General features: G+C 39.8%; 4 protein-coding genes across 8 annotated transcripts; 1 reads left to right on the top strand and 3 right to left on the bottom strand.

The window, feature by feature from the left end:
• Positions 1–305: 305 nt before the first annotated feature.
• Positions 306–2171, bottom strand: spaw (southpaw). The gene is made up of 3 exons (XM_026322012.1): positions 1898–2171; positions 689–1491; positions 306–572 (listed from the first exon to the last, which is right to left on the bottom strand). Exons 1-3 carry the CDS (start codon positions 2169–2171, stop codon positions 420–422), a joined length of 1230 nt encoding a protein of 409 aa, XP_026177797.1. The 3' UTR covers positions 306–419.
• Positions 2172–2733: 562 nt separating this feature from the next.
• dguok (deoxyguanosine kinase) lies at positions 2734–5449 on the bottom strand. The gene is made up of 7 exons (XM_026321444.1): positions 4885–5449; positions 4665–4774; positions 4378–4577; positions 4090–4237; positions 3801–3916; positions 3357–3456; positions 2734–3160 (listed from the first exon to the last, which is right to left on the bottom strand). Exons 1-7 carry the CDS (start codon positions 5180–5182, stop codon positions 3134–3136), a joined length of 999 nt encoding a protein of 332 aa, XP_026177229.1. The 5' UTR covers positions 5183–5449; the 3' UTR covers positions 2734–3133.
• A 1126-nt stretch (positions 5450–6575) lies between these two features.
• Positions 6576–9761, bottom strand: tcn2 (transcobalamin II). 4 transcript variants are annotated; one of them, XM_026321440.1, is made up of 10 exons: positions 9687–9761; positions 9361–9434; positions 8771–8960; positions 8493–8662; positions 8203–8349; positions 7835–8007; positions 7541–7715; positions 7271–7451; positions 7050–7168; positions 6576–6935 (listed from the first exon to the last, which is right to left on the bottom strand). In XM_026321440.1, the coding sequence occupies exons 2-10, from the start codon at positions 9419–9421 to the stop codon at positions 6874–6876; spliced, it is 1278 nt and encodes a 425-aa protein (XP_026177225.1). In that variant the 5' UTR covers positions 9422–9434; positions 9687–9761; the 3' UTR covers positions 6576–6873. The 4 variants fall into 4 exon arrangements, with proteins under 4 accessions (XP_026177225.1, XP_026177226.1, XP_026177227.1 ...); XM_026321441.1 differs by having other exon boundaries at positions 9361–9431; XM_026321442.1 differs by having other exon boundaries at positions 9361–9431; positions 9655–9706.
• A 695-nt stretch (positions 9762–10456) lies between these two features.
• On the top strand, positions 10457–16447 carry ccdc117 (coiled-coil domain containing 117). Of its 2 annotated transcripts, none has more exons than XM_026321446.1 (6): positions 10457–10600; positions 11034–11231; positions 11341–11388; positions 12352–12618; positions 15020–15166; positions 15291–16447. In XM_026321446.1, exons 2-6 carry the CDS (start codon positions 11089–11091, stop codon positions 15532–15534), a joined length of 849 nt encoding a protein of 282 aa, XP_026177231.1. In that variant the 5' UTR covers positions 10457–10600; positions 11034–11088; the 3' UTR covers positions 15535–16447. The 2 variants fall into 2 exon arrangements, with proteins under 2 accessions (XP_026177231.1, XP_026177230.1); XM_026321445.1 differs by having other exon boundaries at positions 11338–11388.
• The last annotated feature ends 610 nt before the right edge of the window (positions 16448–17057 follow it).

Genomic DNA, 17057 nt, shown 5'->3' with positions numbered 1-17057 from the left:
CATGCTGTCTGAGTTTCCCTCGTTTAAATATTTGTTGTATTCAATTTATGCAAAAACTGCAGTCAAGTTCATAAAATACCACACTTAAGTCAAAATAAAATGTTTTAATATATTTTCATATTTTATATACAAAATATACATATACATGATAATGTATAAATATATAAAACAACATTTTCATAATGGAACATATTCCTTACTAAAGATAGAAAATACTATTGCTTACCACCCAGTATGGATGAAATATATTTCAAGTCATTCAATCTTAACAGTCTTACTAGTATTTGTTGCAAAAGATGATGACTGGGAAGCTTCAGTTTAAGAGTTAAACATTAATGTTGTCTTGTGTTGAAGTTCAAGATTATGTGCTTGCTGTAGTCACGCTTGTGATTTCAGTGAAACCAGTGATGGGTGAGCCTTCAGTGGCAGCCGCACTCTTCAACAATCATGTCCTCGTGGTGCCGCAGGGCCAAGTCATCGTTCTCATAGTACAGCATGGAGAGCGGGCTGAGGCGTATTGGCACGCAGGACGGACATGACGCTCTTTCTGGATGGTGATGTCGCAACAGGCTCTGAAACATATAGAAATAATTCACATCAATAGAGTGGTAACTATACAAAAACTTTGTATTGCCATTGTTTAAGATTCTAAAAGGTTTCAGGGGCCTTATAAATCACATGGTCTCACCTGCATGTATGCATGGTTGGTGGGATGGAATGATTCATCCAGTGGTATAGGACACTCTCCCTCACAGCGATATGCGTTGTAGCGCTTAGGGTGTACAATCCACTCATCCCAGCCAATGCGGTCAAAGTCCACCCACATGTCCACCCTCCTGCACAGGGGCCTCTGCACAGGCTCTGCTGCTGGTGCAGCTCCACCGCTCATTCTCATCCGCTCTATTCTGTTCCTTTTGTGGCGTCGACTCTGACTGTCACTGTTGACTCTGTCCACAGTCACGTACTTGGAGTTCTCCACAGTATGAATGAGACTGTATGCTGCTTGGCCTTTCTGAGGCAGGTTATGTTTGGAGAAGATGACCATCATGACCCGATTTGTGGTTTGATGGTGTATTTCTCTTTGCTTCAATCCCAGATTCTTGACAAGGGACTTGTCAGTTATCTCCTCTACCTCTCCAGCACCACTCCCGTGGTCTGTCTCAGGCTGTTCTGAGGCCTCTTGATTCAACACGCCATCCCCCTGGTATAGCCAGTACTTTAACAGAGCAGTCACATTAAAGACCTTCCAGGAAGACTTTGTGCTGCTGGGTGATGTGCCAAAACTTCCCAGGAGAAGGTGCTCCTCCTGGCATGATGTGTTGTTTCGGTCACAGCTCTGCTTCTGGGAGTGATATAGATCCACAGTGGCATGCTTAGAGGCAGAGAAAGCCGGAAGTCTGATACGAAGCTCCGCCAGCTGGACCAGCTCACTGGTAGAGATGGATGACATGTCAAACGTAACTGTCCATCTTTGGCCCACTTGTTGGCATCCTAAAAATGAAACACAACATGTAAATGAGAACTCGCATTTACACAGAGCAGTGAGCAGTCTGAATGATTCTGGGAAAACCAGATTCCTGGACAAATGTGAATACACTGTGGTGGGAGGGTGAACAGGACAGGATGTGTATTGAACCCCCTTGTGCAAGGACGTCTGAGGGCTAATATACCCACCCTTTCACATAAAACAGAGAAAGCCTTTAAAGTTGAATAAGCATTTTGACACTTGCTGGGTTGTAAAAAAGGGGGTGTGATTATACAGATAATGCACTGACCAAAGAGCTGCTGGAGGATCAGGAAAATGAAGTAGAAACTAACATAATTCAGGGTTGTATCTAGTAATCCATAAATGCAATGTAAAAAAAAAAAAAAAAACATAATTGAACTGTTTACTCACCTCTGGCCATCAGATTTATCACAGTGTCAGCTCTGTGCACTGACAGGTTGTCACCGTGTGTAGTAACAGCGTTGACAGCTGCTGATGGCGAGGAATCGGCAGTCCTGAAGGAGCGATACAGCTGCATCATGTACAGAGGGTATCTGCTGCGATGATTCGTTGATAGATTTCTAAATGCTAAACTGGTCTCCAGACCTGTGTGATGATATCTGTTGCCCTGAGTTGAGAAAATAATTCCAAAAGAGCAAAGAACTGTCAGGACTTTGGCTTCCATTTTTTACTGCAACTCTCAAAATCTCAACTAACAAGAATGGGAGAGCTAAGAGCTCCTTCCTCCCTCCAGCTGGTCTAAGGCTGAAATGATGCTATGTGCAGACGGAGCTCCAGACAGGCTTCTTTATAGTGGACAGCTGCCCTTTGATGACCCCTGGCCACTCCAGGCATCTGAACAGCCCCTCTGATCATCAGAGCACATCAGAGGGCCAGAAAAAGAAAACATTTAGCCAAGGTCATTGTCCTGTCAAAGTGCCTTGGCTTTTATTATTCATTCAGGAGCCTGATCCTTTTGCAATGTAAAAATCCATTAACAAACACTTTTAATCTCAGTCATTAGCCCCTGATAGTGGAAGAAGTAATGTAAAATGTTTCAAATAGAGAAACTAACAGTTAAAGCAAATATTTAAGAAAGTCTTTGATAGTAAAATGGACAATACATCTCAACAATGTAAAACAAAGTTTTTTTTTATTAATAAATACCAAGTTCACTGGTTTTATTTGGCGCTCCAGACAGTCAGGAATGTATAAAACAATGCACTTCTCTAAAAAAAACTGTGTAACATTCAGTAAACTGTATTTCCAAATGGTCATAGTAGTGAAAGCACAGATTCAATCTAGAATTTACACAACCTATAGATTCACTGAAGTCATCTGTGTTGCTTACTTGGATATGTGAAATATTAGAGGGACAGAAATAGTTCTTAGGATTTCAAGTTGGAAAAAAAGTACAGTACAATTACTAAATTAACTACCCCCATACTAGTAAACAACAAAAAAAACGTTAATAGTCTCTTTAGAAGTTACACATTCAGCTTATCAGAAAGAAAAAAAAAAACTACATTTTAATATTTTTTTCACTTTGAGAGGCTCACATGTAAATATATGTCAGTGAACACACAGGACTGAATAAGGTGTGACTGGTCCCATTTGTTTCCCACTGCTAGCTGGACAACTGTCTTCTCATAAAACATTGAAGAAGTTCTTCACCTGAGTATGAAAAGGTATTTTAGGATCACAAGGGAACAGAAACATCAAACATCAGATTAGAAAACAAAAACACATCTTACCATTATAGATATTAGGTTTGACATATGGGATTTCAAATATTAGAACAGCACCCTCCTGTGGTTAACTCCGGCAGTGCAGTTTTTAGGTCAGTGCGCTATCCAGAAAATAAACATACCTTTGTAATAAATTGCTGCCGCACATCTGGATCGCTCTGAAACTCCACACTGGCATCGAGCTGTAAAACAGGTATCTGTTTCATCTTCTCAAAATGTATTCTGAAAAGAAAGAGCCAAGCTGTGTTATGATTTGCAAGTCCCCAGACCACACACTGCTGATTGTCATCTGTTTACAGTCAAGCACCAAACAGCTGCGAGGAAAGGTATTTTAAATTGCAACTGAATCTGAGCAGAGCATCCAGTATCCTGCAACACAGCGGCTGCCCCACAGCTGGGTCTGTTCATTTTAGGTTTCAATTTCTGGTGAGATCATTTACAGGTCAGAATATGTCATAATATGTCTTTATATGTCATATTGAGAGGATTTTTTAAAATAGTTGCCTTTAACAGGTAACAGGAAATATTTAAAATAGAAAATCCCATGTGATCTCATTATCACTCACTCAGTGCTCTTGTCAACAAGCCACCTCTCATGCTGAATATGCAGTTTGTCTAGATAGTCCAGTTTCACTCCTTTCTCTTCTGCCCTTCCCCGGTGCTCCAGACGCTCCATACACTTCTGAGAGATGCACAAAACTGCAATGTTTGTACTGCTGTGTGATGAAATACAATATTCCTAATGATATAAAGCTACAGTAGGAATAATAAAAGTTTAAACTAGCTCAAATTAAAATAGCATTTCTTAATTCTTTCTGAGCCACTAAAGAACCATAATGTATTTCATGTCCAAACCTCTGGTGGGGCTCTGAGGTAGATGATGCCCTCCAGCGCCACCTTGTGTCCAAACTGCTCCACTAAGAGAGAGTGCCAGTCTTGGTAGACTGCCCACTCTGTAGAGTTGATACAACCCAGCTCAAACATATTGAGGGCAAAGATGTACCTGATTGGACAGAGTCACACGAACAAAACAGAGAATGCCTTTCCTGTATAGGATTATTATGGGTCTTGTAATTAAAGGATCCACAGCTGGGGTTTGCCCTCTTTTCTGTTCTGTCTCCTGTTATTATGTGACCTGCTCACCTGTCACTATACACTGAGCGCTCATACACCTGGACAGCTGTCCCCTCTGAGCTGAGCAGACGAGCTGGCAGAGGCTGCAGCTGTGTTCTCAGCCTGCTCATACACGAATACGTCTGAAATGTGTACGACCAGCGCTCAGGGTCCTGGTACATCATCTGCAGCAGGTTGCTGACTGCCGTCTGAGGGGGCGCACTGCCACCCTGCCACAAGACATAAGTGCAGAGGGTCAGCCTGGCCTGCTTGGAGTTTGTCTAGAAGAAGACCCAGAAGTCAGGAAATCTGCTCACCTTGGAGGTCCCACTGTCAATGTTCTGCCACTGGCTTACAGGTTCTACCACCACCTCCCAGTCTGAACAGGCTGACTGCAGGAGTCTTGCAAAAGTCGACTTTCCAACAGCTGAAATGTTACCACCACAAACACTTACTAACAGCAGGTTTACAGCCCTGCCGCAAAGCGCGGCTGCTTATAGTAATGATAATAATTCAGATTTAAGTTTATGGTCTTACCAATGTTGCCTTCGATAGAAACTCTCTTCACTCGAGCTTTTCCATCACGAGGTGGAGTTTTACTTGACATACACCTTGACCAAGGGAACCTGTCGCTGTCTGCCTTGTTAGCCATAGTACTTAGGCTGCTTGCTGCCTGTGTCATGACTGTGTTTCCAGCCCGCAGGAACCCACCGGGTGTCTTCCCCTGTGAACGACGCGCATTTTTCCCAAATCCGATGGTCTGTGTCCGACCTATCAGTGTTTTACATTTGGAAACATGGCTGAGCAGGAAGCAGCGATACACGAGAGACATCATGACAGGTAAGGGCAATGACTCTTTGGTACCGCCGATGTCAATGCATGGCTCACACTTTCTCTTTACCGCTGGCTATAGTTAGCTAATCCTCTCCGTGATGTAGCGTTAGCAGCTATTTCTCTTATCAATAATCAATTTATAAATACATTTGAAACTATCGCGATATCACGTGTATATTAATTTATTTGTTTCTTTTGCGCTCAGACGTTCACGTATTATATATTCATGGGTGTACTTACGTACGTGAGTGTAACAAAATGCTACACAGACTAGCAAAAAGCGCTTCCGGTACACATGCGCTGTACTTTCACAATAAAATCATCTTAATTATTGTATTTTTTTAACAAAACATCGATGGCAAAAAGCAGACTCAGTTCCTTTGCTTCATAAACAGGTACATATACGGTAAGTACATATTTAATAACGCTGTATTACAGAAATATTAGTGTTACAATCTAAAATACGTGAAATGCTTAGATTTAAAGTTTTTGGACTTTTAGCTTATCCAAGTATCAAGAAATAATTATCAGGGATTTTTAACAAATTTGTTTGATAGGAAATCGTTTACAAATTTAGCGAGTTATGTTTTTATTGTGCGTTTCCGTTTGGAGCACCCTGTATCAACATGGCGGCCGCGTTGACGCATCGCCGTAATAAACAGAAGCGGCTCGACATGTGGCTACGTGTATATATATTTATGGATTTAAGACACGAAGCGTAAAGATATGAGTTTGTGTAAAAATGCAGCACAGTCCGAGGTAAAGTAGATGAACGACTGGTCGTGACCCCGGAAGTACTTTGACTTTGCGTTTGACCACAGATTCACCACCGCAAATAATCGGCTAAGGCAAAGGTAACTGGTCAAGGTCATAATGTGGTGCCAGCGTTAAGTTCACTTTTTTTCCACAAAGAAACTTGCGATTTGGCATTGGAGTGACATTCAAGGATGTTTTCCAGTGAATGAATAAGAATTTTGCTGGGGCCATTTTCAACCTGAGTATTTTGAAGACATTCAATCAGCCATCACTACAAAATAATTAGTGTCCCTGTCTGTTTGGACAAAAGTAGAAATGTGGCATAGTTAGTTGTGTCACTAAATGTTTTCAGAACTTCCCTTTTCCTCCCAACCATGGGAGTTTGAAGACAACCTGTGTCAGTGGCGAAGATAAACTAAGTACATTTGCTCAAATTCTGTACTTAAGTACAGTTTTTAGGTATTCATACTTCTTTTTTGCTGCTTTATACTCCAACTTCATTAGTTTTTATTTTTTACTACACTGTGTGTATATATCCAAACTGTATAGTTTTGATTAGTCATGTAATGTTAGAAAAATATGTGATTTAATATTTACATTTAATGTTACTTGTAATTCAGAAGGCCATCTTTTCCAAATCCATTACAATCATTTTTTTATTCATTTATAAAAGTAGAATCACATTTTGTAGACATTTAACACTTATTTAACATTTCATTATAAAAAAAACATTGTACAATTTGTATACTGTAGTTAAAATTTTCACAGAAAAATAGTTTTCCCTTAGAGCTAAATAACACTTTAATTCCAGTTTCAAACCTACTTGAATTTATGTATAATCACTGGGTAAAATGGTACAATAAAAGGATAGAAAAACTCAAGACTGAACTGCTTTCAATTCTCATTGCTCCTTGTTGCACCAGCAGTGTCTGACTCTCAGTAGCTTGTGTTTTTGATAGTGATCTTTTGAGACTCCTCAATCTTGAAATCACTGACACCTGAAGGAACAAAACAGTGTTTTTATCAAAGTAAAATTAAAACAGGAGGTCAAAGAAATGAAAAAAGAATACTTTATTAGTGAGTGACAGTGTAATATGTGTGTGTGTCCTCACCTTGACTGAGTGCAGTGCCATCCAAGGAGAGTTGCCAGTATCTGCGGTCGCTCTGTCTGGCCTGTTCTCCATTCACCACACTTAGAAAAGGCCCCCACAGGCTGGGCTCCTTGTTAAACCTGCCAACCAGCAGTAGTATAGTATAGTAGTATAACTCAGTGTAGCCAATCATAAAAAAAGCCTTTGGGAAACTGACATGTACACAATAGTAGATCACTCACGTAAATCCAACATTTTTCCCCATGAGAAGTTCGAGGGCCTCCAATAGAGAGCTTCCTTTTGGCACATCCACAGAATAAACAGCAGCTGCCCCATTGGACATCACCACTTCCACTGTCAAAGCAACTTCGCTCTCACTTGGTAAAACCACCACAGGGTCAATAGGCTCCAACACCAACGTGTCTTTACGAAGGCACACACCATGAAAAACAGTGTCAATACAAACACCTCACAGTGAACACAGCAGAATGTAGAAATATTGTTGCACATACCATCCTCATGGAGGCACTCTTTGCTTTTAACTGTCAGGTAGGATTTCTTCTGGAGAGCTGGCAGAATCTGAGATATGGCCATGGGGTTGTGGTATGTGCTACTTCTGGCATCTGTCCTCATGGCCTCCATTGCAGCAGCACACTCTTCAACCTGGCTACCCATTGCCAATAAGGCCTTAAAAACAACAAACAAGTACCTGTAAGCTGCAAAGATATTTTTAGGTCTCAGGTGGTGTAACCTGCTGTGAACGCTATAAGGGGAACTGAACAAATAATAAAGAAAAAGATCCTCACTTGAACTGCAAGGCCTGTGCTGAACTCATTCCCAATATGACCATCAGTCCTACGAGAGGCCAGAAGGTTTTCCTTGACCTTGCTAAGGGCTGTGTCAAGCTCACCAGCGTTCTGCACATAAGAACCAGCATCCTTCAAACACTGGAGTGCCATTCCAGCCATGGCGTAGGTATCTAGGAAAAGAGAGACGTTTATATTACACATATCTGGCAGAAAGAGGGAGAGAGGGAGATTAACATGAACAAAAGTGAGCTGTCGGAAGTGAGCTGTCGCCAAGTTGGATTCCTGGAATTGTGTACAGTAACAGAACTGGGGCTGAGGACTATGTACACTTTCCCACAATAACCCTTTAGTCAGGATTCACTCACCAGTGCCCCCAGAGTGTTTGAAGTGGTCATGTTCGACGGCCTTGATGAGCTTGTTGCTGACATGGTTGTCGACCATGACCCCACTCACGCAAAGAGCAAGCACACCCAGAGAGTACTGGTAATAGTTGGTCGAAGGGCGGTGACTGACTGCATAGAAGAGGAAAAAAATATAAGAAACCAAATAATATTAAACATGACTTTGCAGTAATGCTTAAGGAATTAAAAGCTACTTAATTTTCTGGATGGTCAACAAGATTTATGACAACTTCATCTCTAAAAGGAAAACTCACATTCAATATGTTCTTTTTCATAATGCATCTGCTTCTTCAGGTGTGTCAGAAGGGGCTTGCTCTTCTCACAGACAGTGAAGGTGACAGCGTTGAGGTCGTAGCAGGAGGACTTTAAAGCCAGAGTGTACAGCGCCAGGAGGCCAACTACAGACTGGCTGTTAGAGAGAGAGCTGGGAACGACAAAGAGGACTTTGGCTCAGGTGAGAACACCAAGGTAATGATAAATTATGTACAAATAAGCAACTTTAAAAAAGGAGAATTTACAAATGTTGCATTACTTTTGTAAGTCATTGTGCAAATTATTTTTCAGTCTATTCAGGTGCTCGTTCTCCATGGCAAGGTTGTGGTGGTTAGAAAGTCGTAATGCTAAGTGCACACTGGGATTGGGGAGGCCCTCCTGCCTCTCCAGAGACCGAAGGAGATCCTTATTGAGTGACAGGAGCAGCTCCTTGTTGGATTCCTCGGTATCTGGACAAAAGTTTTTAAAGCATAAAAAAAAGTCACCCAGAAATTTTCATCATAGTTATAAAAAACAACAGTAACTCTCATTTGCTGACTTCAACGTAAACTTCTGCAGCATTGCAAAACCAGAACTGCAGCCTCAGCAGTCACAAGGGCAAACAAAGACTTAATAATTAAAATGATGCCCAGTTTCCACATATACTGCTGTTTCTCCTTCATACAGATGGAAACCAAAAAGATACCACTAGACTCTGTGAGTGACAATTGCACAACATGAACCAGAGGTCAAGCAACAGGAAAGCCTTTCAAATTCCAGAAGCACATAATTGCAAAATCAGTGACTGCCCCAAACCATTGAGGCACGTTTTAATAATTGGTTATAACTGGATTTAGAAAAAACACTTACCACATGGTTTGCCAGTGGCACAGGCCACTAATGTTAGACTTATAATGACCAAAGACAGCATTCTCAAGAACCTGCTGGATGACACAAACAGCTGACATCAATCTAAATATTTGTCTAAAACGTGTAGGCTATGTAACAACACAGATGAGCTGTATTGTAGGGAGATTCAAACGATTCTTCTTGGTATGAACGTCTTGTGTTTGACAAATGCAGGTACAGAAGTCAAACAGTCTGTCAAAAATTACATTAGACCATTGGATTAGACATATAACACTTTTTCATCTTGTACATTACCGTAATGTTGACGCAGCAGTTTTGGATCTTACCTCCGCAGGAAGAGACTCCAGTGTGAAGAATCAGCGCTGAGCAGAGTCAGGCTGAGAAAACAGCTTCTAGTGTTTCACTGTCACATGACCGATAACAGAGCAATGACGAAAAGCCAGAACTGTCTGTGCCGGGCATGTCCTTATTTATCTTGCCCACATGTAGTCTTTGATAAGAACGGCACAGCAAAAATGGGGCAGAAAAAAGTGAAAACATAAAATACACACATCCTGCGTTTGTGCCGCTGTGGTGACATTTTTTAATTCATTAACAAAAAAACTACTAAGTGCTGACCTGCTTTTCTTTTCTGTTTGTGCCAAAAAGATTCACAGCTTTGGGGTTTTCAGACAAAGTGTCACCTGGTGGCGTTTAGCATCCTCAAAGACTGGAACAAACTATTTAAGACCGCAATGAGACGTCAAATATTAGACTGTTCCGTTTGTACTGTAAAGATAGTGTGGTGTGTTATTATCAAACGTATAATACTTTTGTTAAGACATGCAGTCGTAATGTGATGTGACTGGATAAAGATGTGTATTAAATTATGTACTACTGTACTAAATGATGCTTTTGTTTATATCAGGTTAACTCTTCCAACAAAACTTCCCTTTAGTTAACGCTGCTTCTAACTACAACTTCATGGGCAGTCTTTCTTGTAGACTACAGTATGTTTAAACCGAAGGCTTTGTAACGTGAGGTCGTTCATCTACTGGAACTACAATTCCCACAATTCACCTAACGTATCATACGCGTTTTCTAGAACCATGACGCATTTTCTGGCGCGACGCGCGTTTCTTTTTTTTTTTTCTTAAGCGTAGCAAGCTAACGTCAGCCTGATTTCTCGCAGTGTACACAGGACACAGCGGAGCCGCTCATTTGTCGCTGTTTCTGTTCTCATGTAGCAACATAATATTAGGTAAGTACGACCTGAGCATGCACATGTATGTGTTGTGTACTGTTGGGACTGTTTCAGAGTAAAACAGCGCGAACTGAAAGATTAAAAGCTAGCTAGCTAGACATCAACATCCACAGCCAAATACCAAGGGGCAGAGCAGCTGCGCAGGTCGGTCTGTGACCATAACTTCACGTTTTCTGTTTATGTCATGCTAAGTTATTGTACAGTGCAGGGACGAAGCTGTCACTGTGTGTTAACGGTGTGGTAATATAGGTGATTTTATCCGTAACGTTATATTAATGGTAACATGCGACACAGGCGTTGCAGAAAGCTAGAGGACCAGTCAGCTGACCCCCCCACCCCACCCACCTTTTAAACATTTATCAGCTGTTTGTCACAGAAAATACCTTTGTCAGTGCGTCTGATTTGTTTCTGTGTTGTTCTTCCACATCAGATTCGTATAAAACCATCTACCAGAGGGTCTCTTCAGATCATTTATCGACTGGACCATGCATCACCCTGCTCGGTTCAGCAGTGAAGTGGGGTTTCTGCCCGCCATGTATTCATTCTCAGGTCCCGCAAACCTTCCTGAATTTGACCTCGGACATCCAAACACGTCTGGACAACCAGAGAGAGCAACAGACCCTGGAAAGCAAGTAGCTGATGATGTGGTAGTTGTAAATTTCATGCATGCAACTACATTGGCAGCACTTCAGTCTAAGCCTGACATGTCTTCCATCCTTCTGTCTGTTCCACAGCAGCTGGGAGACACGATGCCTCAGGAAACACAGGAGGAGAGTTGATGACGAGTAAGTGACATGCACAGAAATAACAGTCTTATATAAAGGAACAATTCATGGTCATTTGAAAAAAACTAAGTCATTATTTCGAAAAGATCAACTGACTGAAAAATCTTACAACATCCAGGATGCAATATGCCTGTGTCCATGTCCATTGTAGTTGCATTTAATGCCAATTCTGCTTGAGGAGAGACAAGTTGTAATTAAAGAGCATTGGATTTTCGTTTTGATGACATGGATATCTCAGCTTAGCTGCTGCATTGGAGCTTCTGAGATATGTCTCACCTGCATCTCACTAAAATGTTTCTGTGTAGATGCAGCGCAATGCAAGTCATTTCTTGGTCTTTTTCAATTGTAAAATATAAACATCAAAATGTGGGAGTGTTAAAGTTACACAGCCATCTGCATACACCGTATATAAATATTGTACATACAGTATATTGGATTATTAGTATTTGTTGTAACTGTCATTTTATAATTTTTGTTTTTCAGAATGTATATCTTAAATTTAGAAAATATAATATTAAGGACAATAAGAATGAAAGATTATACTTTTTTTTTTTTTTTTCAACACTTACCCAGTGTAGCTTAATCTTAAATACAATTTACAAAAGATGAAGTGTTATTGAATAAAATTCTACAACATTTTTAATGTTACCAAGTGTCCTAGATGGACTGGAAAAAGAAATCAAATTCATTGTTATATGATTCCACTTGAATTTTGGCTTTTTTTTTTTTTTTTTTTTTTTTTTTTTTTTTTTTATTGGTGTCTGAGTGATGACAATTATGTCATCCAACAGTTTTGGGAAGGATTTAATAAGGTAATACAGAGTAAAGGTTCATGTTATTCATTCATATATATATACCCCACATTTGAATTATAGGAATCTGATCGAAATCAGTGGTCTCCCTTTAAAATTGCCAGGAGTAATCCTATAGGAGTGTTACAATAAATGTTTCATGTTTTCTCAGGGGATGCAGTGCCAAAAGGAGGAGGTTAATGGTCGAGGCAGAAGTGGGCAGGTCAGAGATCTCAAATACTCATCAGGACTGGCCTACAGCAAACAGCTGCACTTCTCTGTCTGCACAGCAAACCAGCCCAATAGTCCCACAGCCTTGTTTAGCACCTCAGCCCTTGACCTTGCCACAGCCGTCCACATCCTTGGCCCGGCCTGAAACAGAGACTTCCTGCATGGAGATAGAGGCAGCTCAGAGGAAACTTCAGGAGATCGAAGACAGGTATGCAAGACAAAGAGTGTGCAAAAAGTTGCCAAATTTATCAGACTGCTTGTCAGCATTAGATTTCTGACTGACACATCATTACCCAAACTCTACTTTAAGTAGTCATCCTGGAATCTGATGGTTATGGATAAAACAAGTGCAAAAAGGAATGATCAGATTATATAAAATGTTACTTATCTATGCAATTTCAGTTCTTTTAGATATCGAAAGATTATTATTATTATTATCTGCCATCCAGACTTTTATGTAGGGAGAAAAACATAAAAGACATTGCTACATAGAATGACTCAAGTGAAAAATAATGTTTCATACTTAAATTATACTTTTAGCACATAAAGAATAACGATTTTACGAAGTGTATTTGTGCTTGTGTTGAAACATAATAAAAGTATATTTTTGGTAAGTCCCCAAAGTACAAGATTAGCAAAAGAGTTGCTGATACAAAAAAAGCATATTTTGAGTAAAATTTTACAAAGTATATTGAAAGAGGGAAAAAGTATTGAACGTGCTTACTGAAATTTATTTAATACTTTGTACCAAAGCCGTTGTTGGTAACGACAGCTTCAAGACGCCTCCTGTATGGAGAAACTAGTCACATGTATTTATTGCTCAGGTGTAATTTTGGCCCATTCTTCCACACAAACAGTCTTCAAATCTTGAAGGTTCCTTGGGCCTCTTCTATGAACTCTGATCTTCAGTTCTTTCGGTAGATTTTCAATTGGATTCAAGTCAGTTGATTGGCTGGGCCATTCTAGGAGTTTTATTTTCTCTCTCTGAAAACAATTGAGAGTTTCCTTGGCTGTGTGTTTGGGATCACTGTCTTGCTGAAATGTCCACCCTCGTTTAATCTTCATCATCCTGGTAGATGATGCAGATTTTTATCAAGAATGTCTTGGTATATTTTTCCATTCATCCTTCATACAATTATGTGAAGTCTGCCAGTACTGTAAGCTGAAAAACAGCCCCACACCATGATGTTCCCACCTCCAAACTTCACTTTTGGTATGGTGTTTTTGGGGTGATGTGCGATGTCTCCAAACATAGTGTGTATTATGACATCCAAAGAGTTCAGTTTTGGTCTGGTCAGACAGTCTTGTTTTAGTTTGTCTTCGTCTTGGTTTTAGTCAGTCTTGGTTAATCCTTGTTAATCCTGTTTTAGTTGGTCTTCACTTTAGTTAGTCTTAGTTTTATCTAGTCTTAGTCTTGGTTTTAGTAAGTCTCGGTCTTGGTTTTAGTTAATTCTGTTTTAGTTAGTTTTAATTTTAGTTAACCTTGGTTTTAGCTGGGCCTAGGCCAACTGCTAGAATGGCACAGCTAATCACCTGACTTGAATCCAATTGAAACTCTATGGAAGAACTGAAGATCAGAGTTCATAGTAGAGGCCCATGGAACCTTCAAGATTTGAAGACTGTGTGGAAGAATGGGCATGTGTGGATTGCATGGGTTGTTACCAACATCTGGTGAAAATTTCATGTCAATAGAATCTTTAGAAATATATTTACATTTGCATTTATTTAAATTGTGACGTGTTCAATACTTATTTTACCTGTTCTACTGACATTATACTTAGTGTATTACTAATATGCTTTGAGCAAAAGTAAAAGTACTTTAAATATTCTTTGAACTCACTTTAAGTATGTATGAAATACTATAGAAGGATGTTTGAAATTTACAGTCTTTATTTTCTTGTTAAAACAATAAAATGCTAAGATATTGTGGATCACCATTCTAAGTTCTAAAGAATAAGAGCAAGTTAAAAACTGTCAATTTTTTATGTACGGTTCTTGAATATTATAGTCTATAGTCTATAGTTTAATTATAGGGTATTGTGTTGGAGAAATACTCACTGTTGCTTTAGAATCAGAAATACTTTAATTCTTTGCAGAAAATTTTGTTCCCGCACTCCCTACCACATCATATAAGGTACTGAAAGGAAAGACCAAAGTAAAGTTAAAACTGAAAATAAAATATAAATGAAAATAAAATGTAAAATACAATAATAGCAAATTAAATAAAAAATAAAAAAAACTCACATCTTTAAAAGTAAAGAAAATAATGCGAAATCCACAATATACACCATTGAAATATACAGATATGTAAACATTGAACAGACTGGATAGCTTGAAAACTTTGACCGGATGAACAGGGCAGGTTGATTGAGCAGAATGAGGTTATGTACAGCCTCCATAATAGAGATTGATTTTCAGAGGGAGGAGTTGAACAGTTTGATGGCTACCGGCAGGACTGAATTCCTGAGGTGCTCTGTGTTGCATCATAGGGGAATCAGTCTCTGGCTGAATGTGTTTCTGTGGCTGAGCAGCACGTCATGGAGAGGGGGTGAAGAGTTGTCCAGTATTGACGTTATATATGTTTTAACTATGACGTTACTGTGTGACAGAATAACACTAGAAGATGATGACGAGGATGAAGATCTGGATGTGGAGCCATCCCCAAGACGACCAGTGCTGGTGATTTCTGACAGTTTGAAGAAGGATCTACAGCGTGGCTTCAGTGACATTCTCCCCCACACAGTAGCCCAGTCTGTGTATGTCCTCCTTTTGCTGTTGGACCATTTATGACTTTACTTAAACTTTAACTAACATAACTCTAGTTCCACTGGTGGCAGTTTGTTGCTTCTTATGCATATTTCTGTCTTCCTCACCTTTTAGGAGCCATTCTTGCATGGAGCTGGTTTTATGGCGGCCACCAGAGGATCCCTTCTGTCGGAGGTTAAAGGGCTCAATACAGAAACAGCGTAAACAACAAACAGTGTCTCGGCAGCCTCCAACTCCATGTTCATCTCCCACCCCCCACAATCCCCTCAGTCCCTCCAGTCCACCTGCCAACACACACACACATCTGTACAGCTTTCCTGTGACCCACGGTTCTGGGGAGGAGGATATGGAAATGTAAGTACTTCATGGCCTCAAAAACCATGCCAAAGTAAAAGACTGGATTTGTAGTTGCACAAAAGACTACAAGAACTCTTCTAAGTGGGTCAGTTTGACAAAGAAACTTTTACAACAGAGGTGCCCAACTCTGGTCCTCAAGGGCCACTGTCCAGCTTGTTGTCCAGCTGTCCCTGCCCAACCCACTGCTGATTACCTGGATCAGGTGTGTTCAGCCACTCAGAAGCTGGAAGATACCAATTGACTGTCTTTCCCCCAGTGTCCTTCAATCCTAATCTGAGATGCTATGGTCCATTTTCTGATTGACTGAACACACCTGATCCAGGTATTCAGCAGTGGGTTGGGCAGGGATAGTTGAAAAACAAGCAGGACAGTGGCACTCCAGGAACATGGGTTGGGCACCTCTGCTTACATGAACATTGTGCTATTTTGAACATTTTGCGCAGCATGTTTTGCTTTACAGTTTAGGTTTTCTGACTGTAATCCTGGGCAAGTATATGTAAGCTGTAACTGTAATACCGCAACGTTTATTGACTTTTATTCATTTAAATCTGTTACAACAAGGTAACGGTCATGAATTCAAGACCTGTAAAGTTCTATAAACAGTCTTGCATAAACATAAGTTACACAATTAATCTTTGCCCTTAGAAACATGATGTACTATAAATGGGACCTTTTTGTTTAACACCAGTGTGCAGCACTGTAAAGATGTCATTGAAAAGTACCTTTTTATGATTTGATTGTATTTTTACAGAAGTGCATTGCATTCACCAAGGAAAAAAAAAGAGGATCTTATCTCATAATTATGTTTTACTGTCTCATAATTATGACAAATCTGGAGATAATTTATAAATGGTGCAGGGATAGGGATGCTGCAGAGCTTAACTAAAAATCACTGGGGTTTAAATGTTCTGTAGTATCCAAGTAATTCAGTGATAGTTGTCAGTGCAATAGTACAAAGCAGAAACAAAGTGTTAACAGCTAATTCAGCATAGTTAACTATCTAAAATGTAAACAAACACAGGCTAAAAATGGCTCCAATCTAGCCCAGTGTCTCTCACTATGCACATGTACTGAGTAGGAATTGGACAGTTTCAGAACTTGTCTGACAATAATAGGATCAATCCAAGTACTTTACTGCTAGATGTCAGTACATCCAATAGCACATAGCAAAAATATACTTAGTTAATTTGGCATAATTAATGTCTAAACATATACAGGCAAAAATGCACCCAATTTGCAGCCCAAAGTATCCATGGCAACATTACACTTTGTTTATATGTTCAGACAAGTGACTAATTTTTGAGCTGTCAGGGTCAGACATTTACTTCTGACAAGCAGGCATGTTATTATTGACATATACACTTTTACAATAAACAAAGTATAATGTTGCCATGGATACTTTGGGCTGCAAATTGGGTGCATTTTTGCCTGTATATGTTTAGACATTAATTATGCCAAATTAACTACTAAGTATATTTTTGCTATGTGCTATTGGATGTACTGACATCTAGCAGTAAAGTACTT

This window comes from Mastacembelus armatus, chromosome 9 (genome assembly GCF_900324485.2).
Source record: "Mastacembelus armatus chromosome 9, fMasArm1.2, whole genome shotgun sequence".
Taxonomy (NCBI): domain Eukaryota; kingdom Metazoa; phylum Chordata; class Actinopteri; order Synbranchiformes; family Mastacembelidae; genus Mastacembelus; species Mastacembelus armatus.
This window is presented reverse-complemented; position numbering and strand designations above follow the sequence as displayed.